Genomic DNA, 23543 nt, shown 5'->3' with positions numbered 1-23543 from the left:
TTAAAAAAGTAAGTATTTTAGACTTACCATGTCATTTTCAGATGAACATTTATCAGAGGGACAATAACTGCTGTCACTGGACGAAAAATCGTCTTCAGAACTAGCCATTTCTGTATCTGAATCGTCTTTTCCGCTTATGTGTGGGAGTAGCCTCTTCTTTGGAAGCGCCAATGCACTGTGGCTTTGGGATGTTTCAGAATCGAAAAAGACTGCTTTCTCACAGTATGAGAACATTAAGTGTGAACTGCTCTGTCATCTAGTGAATGAAAGTTAAAATATTTACGCAGTAGCTTCCTCTGTTGAGTAGAAGTTGAACTAACACAAAAAACGTATTTTGAGAAAAGTGTGGCTTTGGGCTATATCATTCTCGTCCCTTCAATTAGTCATGTCATAGAGATGGGCTCAGTGTTATGCTTAGCTGACTATCTTTCATACATATGGTCCACTACAGGCTGAAATCGGTTACTGTTTAATGAGTAACAAATACGTGCAGCGGAGGGATAGCTAAATGAAATTTATTGAAGAAAGATTCCTGCGTAATGTTTTGTTAGTTTTGTTAACATTGGATAGCGAATGTTATGTTCCCAAAGCACTTTCCCCTACTGTTTTCGAGGGCGCCTCGTGACGAGTTTGTACCGTACTTTGCAGGCGGTGAGCCTCGGCTCGACGGAGCCATCTGCAGGCACAGCGGTGACCATCACAGGCTGGGGCACCCTGTCCTCCGGAGGCTCCTCCCCCATACAGCTGCAGGCGGTCACCACGTCCATCGTGGCCCGTGCCTCCTGTAACATAGCCTACGGCGGCGAGATCACTCAGCGCATGATCTGCGCAGGAGAAGACGAGGGCGGCAAGGACTCGTACCAGGGCGACAGCGGCGGACCGCTGGTGGAAGGATCCACCCAGTACGGTATCGTCTCCTGGGGAAGAGGATGCGCTCAGGCCGGCTACCCTGGCGTCTACTCTAATGTGGCCGACTTGCGTTCCTGGATAACGCAAGTAACTGGCGTGTAACAAGCGATCGACCTGGTCATGAATAAATTATGCTTAACTGTAACATAAAACCACGGCAATAAAACTTTTTTCTATTATGTTATGTATCAATTTTATCAGCTCATTCTTAACCGAAATACTGTCCTCAAAACTACATTGATTAATTCTCCTCTATTATGAATTCCATATCAACAGTAATGAAGACGGACATACTCAATACAATATAATGGATGATGTGTTTCTGAAAGTATGAATGTATATCGCTAGTCTCATACAGTCTACACAGAAAAATAATAGTCGTTTTGTTGCCACTTCCCTCAATGATTTCAGAAATTTACATGGGATGTTATCCATCCCTTCTACCTTATTTAATCTTGTTACCCAAAACTCTTTCAAATTGTGTTTCTAACACTGGATCCCTATTTTCCTCTCTGTCGACTCCTATTTCTTCTTCTATCACGTCATCTGACAAGTCTTCCTTCTTACACACGCCTTTAATATTCTCTTTCCAACTATCCGGTCCCGCCCGTGCATTTGATAGTGGAATTCCCGTAACACTCTTAAGGTTACCACCCTTGGTTTTGATTTCACACAAGTTTGTGTTTACTTTTCTTTATGCCGCGTCAGTCCTTCCGACAGTAATTTCTTTCCGATTTCTCCACGTTTTTCTTGCAGGTATTCCGATTAAACTTCCACGCGTTGTGCACTTATTTAATTCGAAAGTGAATTGTATTTCTGTATTCTGAAATATCCCTGAACATATTCTTCATCCTTCGATGAACTGTAGTATCTATTATGTAACCCAATGATTCTCGCAGCTATCTTCATGGTGCCTCTGGTTTTCTTTCCAAATACTGTCATTTTCCAGTTTTAGAGCTGTCCATACCTCTTCAGCTGAATTGCCTACTGAGCTACTCATTTATAGCAGTATTTACAACCTCAAAGAACTTGAAGCGTCTATCATCAGTCCTTAGTACTTCCGTATCCCACATTCTTGTGCAGTGATACTTCCTGACTAGTCTCTTAAACTTCATTCTTCCCATCGTCATTACCAAATTCTGACCTCATTCTACATCTGTTCCTGGATACGCCTTACAATCCGTTCTCTGAGTTCCAAGTCTCTGCCTGACCACGATGTTATCTACCTGGAGTCGTGTCTTACGTCTCTGCCTTCTCGAAGTTTACCTCTTCCTTTCGTGATTCTTGAAGAGAATAATCCCTATTACTAGCTGCAACTTATTACAGAACTCAATTGGTCTTTATCCTTACTTATTCCAACTACCAAGACCATATTTCCCATTTCTTCTGATCCTTCCCCTGCTACAGCATTCCAGTCCCCCATGATTAATAGATTTCCCTCTCCCTTTATGTATGAATTATCCGATCAGTATCCTGTTATACTTTCCTGTCTTGACTGAGCACTAGTTTTTCCCTTTTTATATACTCTAGCTTCCCTATGACGTTCAAACTTCCGACATCCCACAAGCCAACTCGTAGAACGTTACCCTTCACTGAATCTTTTTCTCATTTTCACCTTCCCTTTGTTGTGCCATCCGATATATCTGAATGGGTGTCTAGTCAAGTCTTTCGCCAAAGGAGAGATCATCCGTTACAGGGCACATGTCCTGGTTCACTGGCCCCTAGTAAAATGTTATCATATATCAACAGCTGTAAGCTAATTGATATATGCATTTGACGTTCTTATGTATATGGGAGATTGTAAATAACCATATACTTTTCCATAATGGTTGTTTTATTATTACAACAATAAACAACACAGTAAATTTAGAAAATGAGCATAGTATTGTTTATAAGTAATGTGACGAATTGTTAATGATTAACTTTCTTAAATTTGAATGTGTATAATGCTATAGAATGTCTTACTCGACTAAGGTAAGTACAGTTGTGGGTTATTGCAGATAACGACTGAGAGCCACGACGACGACACATTCTATGTTTCGTCGGAATAATCAGCAAATCGCTTTTAATAAACACTATTTAAATTTGTGTGCGAAGATTGACAAAGAGAATTAATTTCAAAGGGAAGACTTCATTTGTTATTATTAAGCAAGAGATAGGAAGCCTAAGGGAGGGTTTCATAGGTTATTGTAAAAGGAAATGTTGCGTAACAAAAGAGATATAGAGGAGACGGTTATTGCGTAACAAAAGAGATATAGAGGAGACGGGAAGGTTTCAAAATATAATTTTACTTCGGCGACACTGATTCTATTTTCGAATCATCGACCTAGCATCTTGTTCTTGTTGCACCATGACCTGTAGCGTGATTCGTTTCTGTCCTGTTTCCCATTCTCTATGTCATGCTCACATTCAAATTTTAAAGTATCAAAAAATTATATTTCCATATTACTAAGTTAGGTAATTGAATTGTTGTAATACAAAATGCGTCTTTTTATATTGGTATTCTTGTCCTGAAATGTCGGAGAATGTGACACTGGTGGATAACTTTCCTATCACAGATAGCTCTGAGATCAAATGTAACAAAAAAATCGATAACAGTCGTCGCTCAGTATTGTACTGTTTAAAAAACAAACTCGGACCTGGGAGTATCATTGTAGCTGTTAGCTTGAGAGTCTACAGTTATATTTTTAGCCGTGACACGTTGATTGCACTTTTCCAGCAGTTTACACGATGTTTTAGATAAGCATGAGGTGTACAGAATGCACACTTACATAACCATGGCATGTGTGTGATTGCTTATGTAGTTTCCATAAATGATACATTGTTTTCTACTACTAGGAATGTACTCCCTTTAGGTCTACGAGGAACAGTTAACACCCTACTTACCATTTAACATTACTATAAAAAATATAGGTAATTTAGACATATCAGTAGCGTATTGATTCTTAATTTCACACACATGTTTTTCGACGTCACAGATAAATTGCACTTGACACGTTATTTTGTCTGAATACAAGATTTCCAGGCCGATTTCGGCGTCGTAAGTGCAATGGCTAAGGCAATGTGTCTTTGTTCCCACGCTTTGTTTTCAGATAACACAGGGTTTCTGTATTGCCAGTAACATAACCCATTTTTGGCTGAAATATTAATTGCCTGCTCAGTATGTTTTCTGTACTGTTATGAAAAAATAATGAAGATACTTTGGACACGAATATAGCGGGGTGGGGGGGGGGGTAAATAAGACAGTGGACTCTGATATTTTAGTCACCAGTTCGGTATATGGCAGCCATCATTTCTTTCCCACGTGAAACTGTATTACTATTGTTTAGTGCATTTTTCCTTCAAAGTGTCGTGTAGTTTCGACTGTGTCAAAACAGAAAATGACAATCGATTTCTCTTGCAAGATGAAGTTAATAGCTGAGCATACGTCACTATAATATTGGTTTTAGAGTTGAATTTAGATGTGGGAATACCATTTTATACTTTGGTAACTCCTATCAACATGGTGCACAAGCTGTAAGTTAGAGCAGCAGTAGTACACCGTGTGTGTTTTGCAGTACGACATCCGTATTTCGATAGTTGGATGTTATAATAAGTCGAGGTCGTCAGAAGAAACAAAACACTGTCAACGAATTCAGTATTGTCAATGCTTGCCTGCCCACCTTCTAACTCTTATTAAACCTCACGCAAAAACTTACATGCGGAGGATGATTAATTTGAAGGACCGTTGTGGCTTGCACCATCTATGATAAGGAAATCAATTTTAGCACATAAAGTGTTGCCACTTTACCTGATATTTTGGATAAATACTTCCAACACGTAACAGAGTGCTTTGGATGCTTTCGAGTAGCCTATAGAAAATCTGAAATACTGCAAGTTACAATTCTTATACAAATGTTTTGATAAATAATTTCTACATGCCCCAAAAAACAAATCAGCATTTTCCGATCCTTCTGAGCACTCTCTCTCTCTCTCGCTTTCTCTCTCTCCCTCCCTCCCTCTCTCTCTCTCTCTCTCTCTCTCTGTCTGTCTCGCTATCCCTTCATTTCTGTATAAGTCTATGAGTGTGTGTGTGTGTGTGTGTGTTTCGGTTTTTACACATAATTCAATCCACAGAAGCCTGGTGCCGTATTTATGCATCACTGTTATACTATGCTGTGATTCGATGGAGTGGGTGGGTGCTGACAGCGGGTAGGGTGGAAGAGGGGCATGATTAAGTAATAAGTTCTAGTATAGTGCGCACAAAATGCCGTGGCCGCTAGATGCACAGTCGGCTGGGGAAGTGTGCGGAGAGCGCTGGTGTTGGGGGGTCGCTCCGAGCGCTGTAGCGCAGTGGTCGAGTCCTGAAGAGGAAAGTGCCGTTCTAAACTCTATTATACGCTCACATTCCGTTTTAATATTATGTGGGGGCCCCTCCACTCCCACATTTAGATGGTGACCTTTCAAAAAGATCTACTATCACCTCTGCTTCCGTTAGTATCTAAAAAGAATTCCGCTGAAAATGCAGCTATTTACTTTCGCCTGGCTTGTTAACCATTTGTAACTTTCAGAGAAGTGTCATGAGTGGTGAAGTTTGAGTAAAACCTAACCATTTCTCTGGTTGTCATGTCAAAATTTGCCGAGTTTACACTGTCTGATATCACTAACGTCTTCTGCAGACACAACTGCTAGAGAATTTATTAATTTATTACGTGAATAACTGAGGATAACTGAGGTCAGTAGCTTGTGAAACACTTCGGTACAAAGTTAACGTGTAATTTCGTCATTTCTTTTGTTCTAAAATCCATAGCATTTCTCGTTTCACCGACTACCCTTGTTCCTTAATAGCAATTTTTTTTTCACCGAACAAGTCTGTACTCATTGGAAGAACAAGTACATAAAGAAGTTATACATCCTAACGATATGGTAAAATACACTCCTCTTCGAGTGCTACCATTTGCCAAAATATCATTTCGATATCTGAAACCATTTATGAAATACGAATATTGCTGTGGGTATTTCACTCCGGCTTTATCGCTGGCGCAGCGCGACCGCAAATTAGTGTGCCGCATCAGAACATTTTTCTCGAGATTGGTAGGAGATAGAAACCTCTACCAAAGCCGAAAACAAAATCCACTGTGTTAGCTAAATTTCATACGAAGTAACATATTACATAATATGCTCTAAACGCTAATTCATAGTGACCTTTATTTTTCGCTGTATATTTTTCCGAATTTCGCGCAGTATATTACTTTTACGGAAATATCACAATAACTCTGACAATTAACTAAATGATGGGCAGATCATCATGAACCTCTCATATAAAACTATAAGTAAAGCAAAACTGAAATTTTTTTACCTAATAGTTTCTGTAAATTCGTTTAAGAAATATTGCAGTGTGTGCGCCTCGAATCTGTCGTCGGTGACCGGCCAAAAGGTAGGAAACACACATCGGCCTCCCCTTCCGAACCAATGAATGAACTCGCCCGGCGCTTTAGACGAAAACTGGTGACTGCGCATTGGCGACGTATCCTGAGGGTGCTGTGAGCTACCCCTGCCCTCTCAGTTTTTTTTTTCAGAGTAGTAATTAAAATTTTTTTACGGGATATGGAAGGATATACATAGATATATTCATGGTCATTCACTCATTTATCTCTTACGGAAGTCTCTTAGCCTAGAATTACTGACAAGCGTCTACAGTAGTAAACGAACTATATAGTTTTTGACAACAGGCCCTTTAGTATACGTATGTTATTGCTCTGTGTCTTAAAATATCGCATACTAGGTCTACCCAGTTTGTTAAAATACTGCTGTATCTCATATATTAGTTATACGATAGTTAAGTCAGAGATGTAATCAATGCGTCTGCACTGCCAAAAGTGCAAATTGACTAGCGAACATGATGTACTTATACAGCAGAGTAACTGTCCAGATGGCACTTCGTTTACTGGCGTCAGCTATGAATTACACGTTTCGAAAGTCTGCAAACATTAGATACAAAAAGAAAACAAGATATACAAAACATATTATCAAATTTTAACTGAAAAATCTGAATATCAATTCCACAGTTCAAAGTGTTTTTCTTAAAATTGCTGCTTTTAAGTGGTGAAGTTGCATAATGACATAACCAGTTGGTATAGTACCGCTCTGTTACTGCTGTATTGTGAGTTGTGAATACATATCATCAGACTTACACAACAAGAGTTACCCAAACTTTTTAACATACACAGAACTCTGGAACTATGAACAAGGCGCAAAAAAGTCAAAATATATATAGAAAGAGCTCCAGTTAATTTGTCGGAACATCAAAAAGGAACTTGCACAACCAAAAAATTTATAGGTGGGTAGTGGTGTTGAAGGATACGAGGGAGGTCTGTCAGTTTTCACTCATATCATTGTGATTTCTTAATTGTTCATTGGCTTTTGCCACGTGTTGCATGTTTGAGGATATAAACAACTTCCTACAAACAAGAATGCCATTGGTTTCTGTAGGTTCATATGTATGTTGTTGTTGCTGTGGTCTTCATTCGTGGGACTGCTGTTCTTTCCGTCCCATTACGACGAACCTGCACCTAACTGTGAACATGGTCTCAGCAGATCATCAGTAGCGAACCCGAGTGAAACCTACAGTTTGATGCAGCTCTCCATGGTACTCTATCCTGTGCAAGCTTCTTCATCTCACAGTACCTACTGCAACCTACATCCTTCTGAATCTGTTTAGTGTATTCATCTCTTGGTCTCCTTTCTAACAAACCTACCACAACAAAGGGCTAAAATCAATTATGATTGTAGTGTTGCTCACGCTGCTAAATATTGCATTTTCGGGCAACAACAAAGTTATATTATGTGGCAGGTGTTATTAGAGCACAGTTAATAAAGTCATTTCATGAAATAATGGATAAACTAGGCACTCATCTTTTCGTGTTTCCCGCGCTGGTCTCGCTGTGAACTCATGGCTCAATCGTCGAAAATCTAGGTAGTGGTGATTCCAAGCTCGGATGCAAAGAGGCCTAGGTGTTATTCTGCGATATTCAAAAGTTTTATAGATGTGTTTCATAAGCCATTCTTGAAGATTAAACATTTGCAAGTTAGCAGAATGGTGATGTAAAAAAGTAATCAGGGCTCTGAAGTTCCACTTATTTTTTATTACATTTGTTGCACCATCACTTCACAACATAAAACATACTTGAAAATATCTTCCTTACTGTTAAAGTTCACATTTCATAAACTGACTACAGTTTGCGTCTTTTCAACATGACGACCAAGACTTGATTCTCTAATAACCGCTTACGCGCCGAAAAATCAGAGTGAAAAGTACGTCAAAGATCATAGTGACAAAAGAAAGAATACACATAAGAATAATATCATTGCAAAATATACATATCGACGTATTGAAGTACCTCTAAATTAATGAAATGAAATCTAAATGTTGTCACAGGAACATGTTAACTATTTTATAGAAACATAGTAGAATATTGCTGATATCGAGAGGTTGAAGTGAGGTGCCGTAATGGTTACGTAATTCAAGTACCATTACACCCTCTGCGACTTTTACCCTCCACGCTGCCCTCCAATGCTAAATTGGTGATCCCTTGATGCCTCAGAATATGCCCAAACAACCGATCCCTTCTTCTACTCAAGTTGTGCCACAAATTTTATTTCTCTCCAATTCTATTCAATACCTCCTCATTAGTTATGTGATCTACCCATCTTTCAGCATTCTTCTGTAGCACGACATTTCGAAAGCTCTTCTTGTCAAAGCTATTTATCGTCCACGTTTCACTTCCGTACATGGCCACACTCCCTTACAAATACGTTCAGAAACGACTTTCTGACACTTAAATCTATACTCGACGTTAACAAATTTCTCTTCTTCACAAACGCATTCCTTTCCATTGCCATTCTACTTTTTATATCCTCTCTACCTCGACCATCATCAGTTATTTTGCTCCACAAATAGCAAAACTCATTTACTACTTTAAGCGTCCCTTTCCCTAATTTACTTCCCGCAGCATCACCCGATTGAATTCGACTACATTCCATTATTCTTGTTTTGCTTTTTTTGATGTTCATCTTATATCCTCCTTCAAGACACTGTCCATTCCGTTCAGCTGCTCTTCCAGGTCCTTTGCTGTCTCTGACAAAATTACAATGACATCGGCAAACCACAAAGTTTTCATTTCCTCTTCCATGGATTTTAATTCCTACTCCGAATTTTTCTATTATTTCCTTTACTGCTTGCTCAATATACAGATTGAATAACATCGGCGATAGGCTACAACCCTGTCTTACTCCCTTCCCAACCACTGCTTCCCTTTCATTCTCCTCGACTCTTATAACTGCCATCTGGTTTCTGTACAAATCGTAAATATCCTCTCGCTCCCTGTATTTTACCCCTGCCACATTCAGAATTTGAAAGAGAGTATTCCAGTCAACATTTTCAAAAGCTTTTTCTAAGTGTACAAATGATAGAAACGTAGGTTTGCCCTTCGTTAATCTATTTACTACGATAAGTCTTAGGGTCAGTATTGCCTCACATGTTCCACCTTTTCTACTGATCTTCCTCGAGGTCGGCTTCTACCAGTTGTTCCATTCGTCTGTAAAGAATTCGTGTTAGTATTCTGCAGCCGTGGCTTATTAATCTGGTAGTTCCTTAATTTTCACAAATCACCTGTTTTGTTTGGGATTGGAAGAAACTTAACATCAGGATTGATGGTCACGAAGTCAATGAAGTTAAGGAATTCTGCTACCTAGGTAGTAAAATAACCAATGACGGACGGAGCAAGGAGGACATCGAAAGCAGACTCGCTATGGCAAAAAAGGCATTTCTGGCCAAGAGAAGTCTACTAATATCAAATACCGGCCTTAATTTGAGGAAGAAATTTCTGAGGATATACGTCTGGAGTACAGCATTGTATGGTAGTGAAACATGGACTGTGGGGAAACCGGAACAGAAGAGAATCGAAGCATTTGAGATGTGGTGCTATAGACGAATGTTGAAAATTAGGTGGACTGATAAGGTAAGGAATGAGGAGGTTCTACGCAGAATCGGAGAGGAAAGGAATATGTGGAAAACACGGATAAGGAGAAGGGACAGGGTGATAGGACATCTGCTAAGACATGAGGGAATGACTTCCATGGTACTAGAGGGAGCTGTAGAGGGTAAAAACTGTAGAGGAAGACACAGATTGGAATACGTCAAGCAAATAATTGAGGATTTAGGTAGCAAGTGCTACTCCGAGATGAAGAGGTTATCACAGGAAAGGAATTCGTGGTGGGCCGCATCAAACCAGTCAGTAGACTGATGACAAAAAAAAAAAAAAAAAAAATCTTCTTGAATTCTGGGGGTATTTCGTATGTCTCATACTTCTTGCTCACTGGATGGTAGAGTTTTGATTGGCTTGGCTCCCCGAAGGCTGTCAGTGGTTCTAATGGAATTTTGTTTACTCCTGGGGCCTTGTTTCGATTTAGGTCTTTCAGTGCTCTCTCAAACTCTTCACGCAGTATCATATCACCCATTTCATCTTCATCTAAACACTCTTCCATTTCCGTAATATTGTCCTGAAGAACATCGCCCTTGTATAGACCCTCTATATACCCCTTCCATCTTTCTGCTTTCCCTTCTTTGCTTAGAACTGGGTTTCCATCAGAGCTCTTTATATTCATGCAAGTTGTCTCTTTTCTCCAAAGGTCACTTTGATTTTTCTGTAGGCAGTATCTATCTTACCCCTAGTGATAAGGGCCTCTACATCCTTACATTTGTCCTCTAGACAACCCTGCTTAGCCATTTTGCACTTCCTGTCAATCTCATTTTTGAGACGTATGTAGTCCTTTTTTGCCTGCTTCATTTACCGCATTTTTATATTTTCTCCTTTCATTAATTAAATTCAATATCTCTTCTGTTACCCAAGAATGTCTACTAGCCTTCGTCTTTTTACCTACTTGATCCTCTGCTACCTTCACTATTTCATCTCTCAAAGCTACCCATTCTTCTTCTAATGTATTTCTTTCCCTCATTCTTGTCAATCGTACCCTAATGCTCTCCCTGAAGCTCTCTACAACCTCTGGTTCTTTCAGTTTAGCCAGGTCCCATCTCCTCAAATTCCCATCTTTTTGCAGTTTCTTCAGTTTTATCTACAGTTCATAACCAGTAGATTGTGGTGAGAGTCCACATCTGCCCCTGTAAATGTCTTACAATTTAAAACCTGGTTCCTGAATCTCTGTTTTACCATTATACAATCTATCTGAGACCTTCCAGTATCTCCAGGCTTCTTCCATGTATACAACCTTCTTTTATGATTCTTGAACCAAGTGTTAGATATGATCAAGTTATGCATATAAACCTGTACTACTGTGGTAGGCGTTGGCTTCGTATCTATCTGGCCCAAAATAATGCGTTCACTATACTGTTTGTAGTGGCTCACCCGCATTCCTATTTTCCTATTCATTATTTACTCCTGCATTACCCCTATTTGATTTTGATTCTGTATTTATAACCCTGTATTCAGCTGACCAGAAATCTTGTTCCTCCTTCCACTGAACTTCACTAATTCCCACTATATGTAAATTTAACCAATCCATTTCCCTTTTTAAATTTTCTAACCTACCTGCCCGATTAAGGGATCTGACATTCCACGCTCCGGCCCGTAGAATGCCAGTTTTCTTTCTCCTGATAACGACGTCCTCCTGAGTAGTCCCTGCCCGGAGGTCCGAATGGGGGACTATTTTACCTCCGGAATATTTTATCCAAGAGGACGCCATCATCATTTAACCATTCAGTAAAGCAGCATGCCCTCGGGAAAAATTACGGCTGTAGTTTCCCCTTGCTTTCAGCCGTTCGCAGTACCAGCACAGCAAGGCCTGTTACAAAGCCAGATCCGTCAATCATCAAGACTGTTGCCCCTGCAACTACTGAAAAGGCTGCTGCCCCTCTTCAGGAACCACACGTTTTTCTAGCCTCTCAACAGACCTCCGTTGTGGTTGCACCTACGGTACGGCTATCTGTATCGCTGAGGCACGCAAGCCTCCCCACCAACGACAAGGTCCATGGTTCTTGTATGGTAAATGATACTCTAGATCCACCATCCTGACTCCATTCCTAGTCCAAATAACACGTAAATCAAATCGACAATAGATGACAAAGAGGTAGATTAATAAAATTACCATGGCAAGATGCTGGTACATGTCTCACTACTTGTGGTTTGACCGAGACATCCGCTAGTTGCGATTAAATGTCAGATAAGATTGGTTTCAACCAGTAATATCAGTGGTTTTAACCGGTAATTTCAGTGTGCGTCGAAGCAGAGCACAAACGTTTGTCGTCGCCCTTTCGATTAGCTCCTTTTACTAGAATCTAGATAGACAATATACTACTCCTCATTAGAGATCATGGAAGAAGTATGTCTGATCCAATTCAAAAGCAGTTTTCGCTAATATAACAGACAGCCAAGGGTGAAGCGATTATGAGAAAAATTTTGAATAACCAACATATGAATAACTTTCTACAAGTCTTGGCGTGGCTTTTGAGATACCTGTACGTGGTAGGGAAGGTGGGAAACCAAGAAAGGGAAATGCTCACGGTTAATCTAGTTACAGTGGGGGTTAGTGAAGTGAAATGAAAACAAGACAAGGATTTCCAGTATAACGAGTATAGGGTAATATCAACAGCAGCAGAAAATGGTAAAACTGGAGTAGTGATCGTTATGAGTGGGAAGGTAGGGCAGAGAGTGCCCAATACAGTGATAGTGTTGTTCTTATCAGAGTCGACAGGAAACTGACAACAATAGTTCAGTTATACACGCAGATGTCGCAAGCAGAAGATGAAGAGGTAGAGAAAGTATATGAGGATGTCGAAAAGTACTTCAGAATGTAAAGAGAAATGAAAATCTGGGGGATGGGAGATTGGAATGCAGTTACAGGGAATGAGTGGAAAAAAGTCATCGGGCGATAGGGGCTTGGTACTAGGAATGAGAGAGGAGAAAAACTAATTGAGTATTGTAATAAATTTCAGCTGGTAATAACGAATACTCTGCTCAAGAATGAAAAGAGGAATAGGAACACTTGGAAAAGGCCTGGAGATACGGGAAGATTTCAGTTGGATTATATCACGGTCAGACAGAAATCCCGGAATCATATATTGGATTTAAGGTGTACCCAGGAGCAGATATAGACCCGGATCGCAGTTTAGTTATGATGAAGACTAGGTGGAAGCCTAAGAAACTAGTGAGGAGGGATGAATGCGCAATGAAGTGGGATACCGAAGTACAAAGAAAAGAAAAGGTCCTCTTGGATTTCTCTAACCTATAAATACTGCAATAATTAATAGCTCTATAGCCAGTTTAGTTGAAGAGGAATGGACAACTCCAAATAGGGCAACATCAGTATTTGAAATTAAATCGTAGTACAAGGAAAGTAGCTGAGAAGAAATTATAGGTAACAGAAGATATACTTCAGCTGATCGACGAAAGGAGGGAAATTCAGGAATACAGAAATATAAGTCGCTTACTAATGCAATAAACTGGAAGGGCAGGGAAGCTAAGGCGACATGGCTACACGAAAAATTGAAGAAATAATTAAAGAGACGTTTTTAGGAAGGACTGACTCAGAATAAAGAAAACTCAAAACAAAATTTTGTGAAATTACAAGCAATGTCGCTAATACGAAGAGTGCAATGGGAATTCCTGTGTTAAATACAGAGAAGAGAGTGGACAGTTCAAAAGTGTGCATTGAGGGCCTCTATTAGGTGAAGGAGTTTTCTGATGACGTGATACAAAAAGAAACAGGAGTAGACATGAAAGAGATACTGGAGGCAGTATTACAGTCAGAATTTAGAATCGCTTTGCACGATTTAAGGTCAATTAAAGCAGAACGGATGGATAACATTCCACCAGAAATTTTAAACTCATTGGGTGGGGGAGGGGGGGGGGACGGAAACAAAACGATTATCTATTTTGGTGTGCAGAATGTATGACACTAACGATACACAGCCAGTTTTTCGCAGAAACGTCATTCACACAACTAGGGAGACAGCAAGAGCCCACAAGTGCGAGTATTAGCGCACAGTCAGCTTAGCAGTTCAAGCATCCAGGTTGCTAACAAGAATAAAATAGCGAAATGGGGAAAAGTAAAACTGAGGAATTGTTAGCGATCAGTTTGACTAGCAAAAGTACAGGCACCAGACAGGCAGTTCTGACGTTGCAGTTGATAATGGAAGCAAGACTGAAGAAAAATCAAGAAACGCTCATAAGAGCCGTCATCTTGGAAAACGCGTTCGACAGTGTAGAATGGTGCAAAATTTTCGAAATTTTGAGAAAAATAGGGGTAAGCTATTGGAAACTACGGGTTATATAAATTATGTATGAGAATCAGGAGTGAAAAATGAGACTGGAGTAGCAAGAACTAACAGCTTTGATTTAAAGACTGTAAGCGATTTAGTGTTACGCCCCTACTGTTTATACTTCGAAGAAAGAACGACGAAAATAAAAGAAAGGTTCAAGAGTGGGAATAAAGTTCGTGGTGATAGGATATGGTAGATAAGATTCGCAAATGACATTTCTATACTCAGTGAAAATGAAAAAGAATTACAGGATCTGTTGAACGTAGAAAGCAAAGTATAATGAGTGCAGAATATGGATTGTCAGAAAATCTAGAAGTCACGAATGTACTGAGAAGTACAGGAAATCTGAACTACGAGGAACTTAACATCGGAGATCATGAAGTAGACGAAGCTAATGAATTCTTTTTACTAGGAAAGAAAATAGCCTATGATGGATGGAGCAAGGAGGACATAAAAAGCGAATTCGCACAGGTAAAAAGTACATTGCTGGCCAAGAGAAGATCACTAGCATCAAATGTAGGCCTTAATTTGAGGAAGAAATCTCTGGGAATTTACATCTGGGTCATTGTATTGTACGGTAGTGAAACAGGGAATATGAGAAAACCTGAGAATCGAAGTATTTGTGATATGGTGCAACATACGAATGTTGAAAATTAGGTGGTCGGGCAAAGTAAAGGATGAGGAGGCTCTTCTCAGAATCTGGAGGGAAAGGAATGTATGGAAAACATTGACAAGAATAAAGACCAGAATGGCTGGGCAATTGTTAAGACATCAGGGAATAACTTCCTTGGAGCTTGAGGAAGCTGAAGAGTGTAAGAACTGTAGAGGAAGATAGAGATTGGAATACATCCAGCAAATAACTGAGGACTTAGGTTTCAATTACTAATCTGAGCTGAAAATGTTGGGACCGGAGAGAAGTTCGTGGGGGGCCGAAAAAACTCAGTCGTAAGACTGATGACTCACAAAAATAAAATAAAAAAACGGTCGGAATGTACGGATCTCTGAGTTTGACGTGTGGGGTGTATGTGACTTAAGGTGGTCGCGGCCGGAGTGGCCGTGCGGTTCTGGGCGCTACAGTCTGGAAGCCGAGCGACCGCAACGGTCGCAGGTTCGAATCCTGCCTCGTGCATGGATGTGTGTGATGTCCTTAGGTTAGTTAGGTTTAATTAGTTCTAAGTTCTAGGCGACTGATGACCTTAGAAGTTATGTCGCATAGTGCTCAGAGCCATTTGAACCACTCGTGGCCCTGAGAGAATGCAGAAATTCACGTAACGTATTAAGAGTAGGCTTGGCTCAGACGGTTGCTTTTCTAATGCTTTAGGGGTCCGTCACGCCAGGATTCTAATGGAATGTGCTATGGTGGATGGCCTTCGGTTTAAAGTTGAAATTAAGGCTCTTGCAGACTTGATGGCTGGAATCAAAAAGATAGGTGAGAAACTGATCGTCGTCAATGCACCAAAGCGACATGCTGGCGCCAGTACAAAGTTGACATCCGCCTTATTAAGTAATACGTTACGCATCTGTGATCCAAAAGATGCTTACCAAAACAGTAATAAGAGTTAAGACACTTTCTAAAAGTAATCTGAATGGAAGGGAGAGAATTGAGTATCTGGTCACGTGAAACAAATATAGATGAGCTGTTCAGCTGACGTGGGTTTTTGGTGGAGTTAATTAGATTCCAGAGTCAGGTAGACGAAAATTACAGAGAACGTATGGCTTCGGAATCTGGTAGAGGAGAGATAGAGAGAGGGGGAGGAGGGGGTGGAGGGATGGGGAGAAAGACGGCTTGGCTTAGGACGGCTGTGGAGAAAACTTTAGATTTAGGAGATGGGTGGAGAGCAGCAGCTTCCTGACTCTTAGATCGATGGAGAGCAGTTGGCGTTCGTTCGAGATGCGAGGTGGGAACCAGAATGGTGAGTATCCTTGCTGCACTATCAGTGCATAATGGAGAACGCATCATGTGAACTCTAGGAACCTTGCAATCTAGTTACAGCAGTCGTCATACCGCTGTAATCGCCCCCCCCCCCCCCCCCCCAATGAACCATGGACCTTGCCGTTGGTGGGGAGGCTTGCGTGCCTCAGCGATACAGATAGCCGTACCGTAGGTACAAACACAACGGAGGGGTATCTGTTGAGAGGCTAGACAAACGTGTGGTTCCTGAAGAGGGGAAGCAGCCTTTTCAGTAGTTGCAAGGACAACAGTCTGGATGATTGACTGATCTGGCCTTGTAACAATAACCAAAACGGCCTTGCTGTGCTGGTACTGCGAACGGCTGAAAGCAAGGGGAAACTACGGCCGTAATTTTTCCCGAGGGCATGCAGCTTTACTGTATGGTTAAATGATGATGGCGTCCTCTTGGGTAAAATATTTCGGAGGTAAAATAGTCCCCCATTCGGATCTCCGGATGGGGACTACTCAAGAGGGTGTCGTTATCAGGAGAAAGAAAACTGGCGATCTACGGATCGGAGCGTGGAATGTCAGATCCCTTAATCGGGCAGGTAGGTTAGAAAATTTAAGAAGGGAAATGGATAGGTTAAAGTTAGATATAGTGGGAATTAGTGAAGTTCGGTGGCAGGCGGAACAAGACTTCTGGTCAGGTGACTACAGGGCTATAAACACAAAATCAAATAGGGGTAATGCAGGAGTAGGTTTAATAATGGATAGGAAAATAGGAATGCGGGTAAGCTACTACAAATAGCATAGTGAACGCATTATTGTGGCCACGATAGATACGAAGCCCACACCTACTACAGTAGTACAACTTTATATGCCAACTAGCTCTGCAGATGACGAAGAAATTGAAGAAATGTATGATGAAATAAAAGAAATTTTTCAGATAGTGAAGGGAGACGAAAATTTAATAGTCATGAGTGACTGGAATTCAAGTGTAGGAAATGGGAGAGAAGGAAACGTAGTAGGTGAATATAGATTGGGGCCAAGAAATGAAAGAGGAAGCCGCCTCGTAGAATTTTGCACAGAGCACAACTTAATCATAGCTAACACTTGGTTTAAGAATCATGAAAGAAGGTTGTATACATGGAAGAACCCTGGAGATACTAAAAGGTATCACATAGATTATATAATGGTAAGACAGAGATTTAGGAACCAGGTTTTAAATTGTAAGACATTTCCAGGGGCAGATGTGAACTCTGACCACAATCTACTGGTTATGAACTGTAGATAAAACTGAAGAAACTGCAAAAAGGTGGGAATTTAAAGAGATGGCACCTGGATAAACTGAAAGAACCAGAGGTTGTACAGAGTTTCAGTGAGAGCATAAGGGAACAATTGACAGGAATGGGGGAAAGAAATACAGTAGAAGAAGAATGGGTAGCTTTGAGGGATGAAGTAGTGAAGGCAGCAGAGGATCTAGTAGGTAAAAAGACGAGGGCTAGTAGAAATCCTTGGGTAACAGAAGAAATATTGAATTTAACTGATGAAAGGAGAAAATATAAAAACGCAGTAAATGAAGCAGGCAAAAAGGAATACAAACGTCTCAAAAATGAGATCGACAGGAAGTGCAAAATGGCTAAGCAGGGATGGCTAGAGCACAAATGTAAGGATGTAGAGGCTTATCTCACTAGGGGTAAGATAGATACTGCCTACAGGAATATTAAAGATACCTTTGGAGAGAAGAGAACCACTTGTATGAACATCAAGAGCTCTGATGGAAACCCAGTTCTAAGCAAAGAAGGGAAAGCAGAAAGGTGGAAGGAGTATATAGAGGGTCTATGCAAGGGCGATGTACTTGAGGACAATATTATAGAAATGGAAGAGGATGTAGATGAAGATGAAATGGGAGATACGATACTGCGTGAAGAGTGTGACAGAGCACTGAAAGACCTGAGTGGAAACAAGGCCCCCGGAGTAGACAACATTCCATTGGAACTACTGACGGCCTTGGGAGAACCAGCCCTGACTAAACTCTACCATCTGGTGAGCAAGATGTATGAAACAGGCGAAATACCCTCAGACTTCAAGAGGAATATAATAATTCCAATCCCAAAGAAATCAGGTGTTGACAGATGTGAAAATTACCGAACCACCAGTTTGATAAGCCACAGCTGCAAAATACTAACACGAATTCTTTACAGACGGATGGAAAAACTAGTAGAAGCCGACCTCGGGGAAGATCAGTTTGGATTCCGTAGAAGTACTGGAACACGTGAGGCAATACTGACCTTACGACTTACCTTAGAAGAAAGATTAAGGAAAGGCAAACGTACGTTTCTAGCATTTGTAGACTTAGAGAAAGCTTTTGACAATGTTGACTGGAATACTCTCTTTCAAATTCTAAAGGTGGCAGGGGTAAAATACAGGGAGCGAAGGCTATTTACAATTTGTACAGAAACCAGATAGCAGTTAGAAGAGTCGAGGGACATGAAGGGGAAGCAGTGGTTGGGAAGGGAGTAAGACAGTGTTGTAGCCTCTCCCCGACGTTATTCAATCTGCATATTGAGCAAGCAGTAAAGGGCCGGCCGGTGTGGCCGTGCGGTTAAAGGCGCTTCAGTCTGGAACCGCGTGACCGCTACGGCCGCAGGTTCGAATCCTGCCTCGGGCATGGATGTGTGTGATGTTCTTAGGTTAGGTAGGTTTAATTAGTTCTAAGTTCTAGGCGACTGATGACCTCAGAAGTTAAGTCGCATAGTGCTCAGAGCCATATGAACCATTTGAACCAAGCAGTAAAGGAAACAAAAGAAAAACTCGGAGTAGGTATTAAAATCCATGGACAAGAAATAAAAACTTTGAGGTTCGCAGATGACATTGTAATTCTGTCAGAGACAGCAAAGGACTTGGAAGAGCAGTTGAATGGAATGGACAGTGTTTTGAAAGGAGGATATAAGATGAACATCAACAAAAGCTAAACGAGGATAATGGAATGTAGTCGAAGTAAGTCGGGTGACGCTGAGGGAATTAGATTAGGAAATGAGACACTTAAAGTAGTAAGTGAGTTTTTCTATTTGGGGAGCAAAATAAATGATGATGGTCGAAGTAGAAAGGATATAAAATGTAGATTGGCAATGGCAAGGAAAGCGTTTCTGAAGAATAGAAATTTGTTAACATCGAGTATAGTTTTAAGTGTCAGGAAGTCGTTTCAGAAAGTATTTGTATGGAGTGTAGCCATGTATGGAAGTGAAACATGGACGATAAATAGTTTGGACAAGTAGAGAATAGAAGCTTTCGAAATGTGGTGCTACAGAAGAATGCTGAAGATTATATGGGTAGATCACATAATTAATGAGGAAGTATTGAATAGGATTGGGGAGAAGAGAAGTTTGTGGCACAACTTGACCAGAAGAAGGGATCGGTTGGTAGGACAAGTTCTGAGGCATCAAGGGATCACCAATTTAGTATTGGAGGGCAGCGTGGAGGGTAAAAATCGTAGAGGGAGACGAAGAGATGAATACACTAAGCAGATTCAGAAGGATGTAGGTTGCAGTAGGTACTGGGAGATGAAGCAGCCTGCACAGGATAGAGTAGCATGGAGTGCTGCGTCAAACCAGTCTCAGGACTAAGGACCACAACAACAACAACAACAACCGCTATAATCATGATTCTTAACTTAATCACTTCAGTTCTTTCGTGAATTGTATAAAAAAACTACTGGTATGACTGAAGAATATTATTTTAGTTTTTAGATACAAAGATACGTTGAATTTTTACAAGCTTACTCCAGGAACTGGAATATGATGGGGGAGAAAACGTGTTGGGAAATGGTCAGCGCGATCTGAAGTATTACGATGAACCACTGGGTAATAGAGGACGCAGTAGAAACCCGTGCAGCAGACGCAATATGCTGCACGGATGTGACAGAGTTGGTAGCCATTTGAATGAGTGGAATCGACAAAAGAACTTGCGCTATAAATATAGGGGTAGTAGTCACCAGGACAGCCTGGACGGATGGAACTGGAGCAAGCAGATGTACAGGAACGAAAATCGGTATAGAAATTAGAAATAAGGCAAGACACTATAATTAGGTCAGTAGACCCCCGGAATAATGCCCGCGCTGGCGGAAGTAACGATGTATCCAGAAAATAACCAACAGCAAATGAAAAGTTCTTTTGGACACTAAATGACACATTGTCCAGACAAATGCGTACGTAAGGTGATGAGTATGAAGATGACGATGGCAACGAAAAAAATTGGGAAATTTATTCAATGAGAAAATTGAGTCAGTAGATGAATGGGGTGTCTCCACCAGAAATGAAGAAGTTCTGAGGCAAATGGAAGATGATTAGAATGATTTTGACGACGTTGATGACGGCAGTGAAGAAATGGAAGGTCTGAAGAGTGATCATTCTGAAGACGGAAAACAGAATGTTCCTATTAGTAATTTTAATTGTGAAGAAGAGCCAGTATCACAGAGCCAAGACAGGAGAGAATTCGTGGATAGAGTGTATATGGCGTCATGTACGGAAGGGAGGAATCCATGGGAGGTCATGATTAATAACAGGATGGAGACAAGCGAGTGTGAAGATGATGGCGATGAACTCTAAGGAAATATATTTGTCTAAAAAATTGTACCAGAAAGAGATTGTACAGCTGTGAGGACAAAAGCAATAGAGAATGATAATTTATTTTTTATATTTTTATATATTATTCTGAAATATGAGCTACGTCAAGATCGCTTGTAAATTTCTTTACTAAATACCAGTTTTGACAGCTGTGCTGTAATCATCGGCTCTTCTAACACATTGTATTGTACTGTATTGAACTGTGGACCTAGAAACGATGGAGAGACTTCGTCCCCGCCCAGCCCTCAGTGGTCCACAACCCCTCAACAGGCTACAGCAATCCACTCACTCCACCTTGCCCCACACCGAACCCAAGGCTATTGTGTGGTTCGGCCCCCAGTGGACACCCCCGGGAACGTCTCATACCAGACGAGTGTAACCCAAATGTTTGCGTGGTAAAGTAATTATGGTGTATGCGTACGTGGAGACAGTGTTTGCGCAGCAATTGCCGACATACTGTAACTGAGGCGGAATAAGGGGAAGCAGCCAGCAATTGCCGAGGGAGATGGAAAACCGCCTTAAATACCATCCACAGACTGGTCATCACTCGGGACCTCGACCCTAATCCTGCGAGAGGATTCGTGCAGGAGACCGGCAGGCCTTACCGCTCGGAAAGCAGTGCGTTAGACCGCACGACTAACCGGGTGGGCTGTAACACATTATCAGAAGCTAACTTGCAAGTTACGTTATGATGTTGGGTCGTTTTAGAATGAAAGTAGTACTATAACTAATACTAGTCTAGACCAGTCACCATTGTGGTGTTAACTGAACGAATGTGCTAGGACATCGGCACAACATGATGTAAATTTTATATTTCTGGTATTTTATACTTGCCATGCTGATGATGTTTGCTACCTTTTGCTGAAAAAACGATGTAGTATCACTATATGAATTGAAGACTTGTAATTATCATGAACTTCTGTTAATGTGTAACAAGATCCGATGCTGACAACACAGACCTGTAGAAATCGTCAATCAATAAAAGCATTTATAAGAGATCTGGGTGGACCCGGTACTTCAGAATAAAATAATAAATCATATCGCCTCCAGCCCTTAACACAATGTCAAACACATTTATATTTCTCTTATACCATGTACTTTCTGTGTTATTTGTAATATCAAGGGTGACTGTCTTCAAATGCTGTGTGATACACACATAGAACAGGTTTTGTAGATTTTCAGTTATATATACACCAAGCAGATTCAGAAGGATGTAGGTTGCAGTAGGTGCTGGGAGATAAAGAAGCTTGCACAAGATAGAGTACAATGGAGAGCTGCATCTAACCAGTCTCAAGACTGAAAGACCACAACAACAACAACATGCTCATAAATTAAGGATAATGCTGATACATGGTGAAACAACGCTCTGGTGGGCGGTTGTTGTTGTTGTGGTCTTCTGTCCTGAGACTGGTTTGATGCAGCTCTCCATGCTACTCTACCCTGTGCAAGCTTCTTCATCTCCCAGTACCTACTGCAACCTACATACTTCTGAATCTGCTTAGTGTATTCATCTCTTCGTCTCCCTCTACGATTTTTACCCTCCACGCTGCCCTCCAATACTAAATTGATGATCCCTTGGTGCCTCAGAACATGTCCTACCAACCGATCCCTTCTTCTAGTCAAGTTGTGCCACAAAATTCTCTTCTCCCCAATCCTATTCAATACCTCCTCATTAGTTACGTGATCTACCCACCTTATCTTCAGCATTCTTCTGTAGCACCACATTTCGAAAGCTTCTATTCTCTTCTTGTCCAAACTATTTATCGTCCATGTTTCACTTCCATACATGGCTACACTCCATACAAACACTTTCTGAAACGACTTCCTGACACTTAAATCTATAGTCGATGTTAACAAATTTCTCTTCTTCAGAAACGATTTCCTTGCCATTGCCAGTCTACATTTTATATCCTCTCTACTTCGACCATCATCAGTTATTTTACTCCCTAAATAGCAAAACTCCTTTACTACTTTAAGTGTCTCATTTCCTAATCTAATCCCCTCAGCAGCACCCGATTTAATTTGACTACATTCCATTATCCTCGTTTAGCTTTTGTTGATGTTCATCTTATATCCTCCTTTCAAGACACTGTCCATTCCGTTCAACTGCTCTTCCAAGTCCTTTGCTGTCTCTGACAGAATTACAATGTCATCGGCAAACCTCAAAGTTTTTACTTCTTCTCCATGAATTTTAATACCTACTCCGAGTTTTTCTTTTGTTTCTTTTACTGCTTGCTCAATATACAGATTGAATAACATCGGGGAGAGGCTACAACCCTGTCTCACTCCTTTCCCAACCACTGCTTCCCTTTCATGCCCCTCAACTCTTATAACTGCCATCTGGTTTCTGTACAAATTGTAAATAGCCTTTCGCTCCCTGTATTTTACCCCTGACACCTTCAGAATTTGAAATAGAGTATTCCAGTTAACGTTGTCAAAAGCTTTCTCTAAGTCTAAAAATGCTAGAAACGTAGGTTTGCCTTTTCTTAATCTTTCTTCTAAGATAAGTCGTAAGGTTAGTATTGCCTCACGTGTTCCAACATTTCTACGGAATCCAAACTGATCTTCCCCGAGGTCCGCTTCTACCAGTTTTTCCATTCGTCTGTAAAGAAATTGGGCGGTTTGTGGGTTTAAATCACCTCGGGGTATGACCATGCGATGCATTTGACCTGCGATCGTCGCACAGTGGTGCTGGCTGCAGTCATAAATGGTTCAAATGGCTCTGAGCACTATGGGACTCAACTTCAGAAGTCATCAGTCCCATAGAACGTAGAACTACTTAAACCTAACTAACCTAAGGACA

The 23543-nt window shown here is 40.8% G+C and overlaps 1 protein-coding gene across 1 annotated transcript in view; it reads left to right on the top strand.

Annotated features, from left to right (window-relative positions):
* Positions 1-1088, top strand: part of LOC126252090 (trypsin delta-like) — a 42028-nt gene extending 40940 nt beyond the window's left edge. Inside the window, exon 2 of the mRNA XM_049952951.1 lies at positions 649-1088. Coding sequence (XP_049808908.1) covers positions 649-1011 — 363 coding nt within the window. The 3' untranslated portion in view covers positions 1012-1088. The remainder of the gene's footprint in view (positions 1-648) is intronic.
* Positions 1089-23543: the final 22455 nt, after the last annotated feature.

The sequence above is a fragment of the Schistocerca nitens genome, chromosome 4, assembly GCF_023898315.1.
Source record: "Schistocerca nitens isolate TAMUIC-IGC-003100 chromosome 4, iqSchNite1.1, whole genome shotgun sequence".
Lineage (NCBI taxonomy): Eukaryota > Metazoa > Arthropoda > Insecta > Orthoptera > Acrididae > Schistocerca > Schistocerca nitens.
This window is presented reverse-complemented; position numbering and strand designations above follow the sequence as displayed.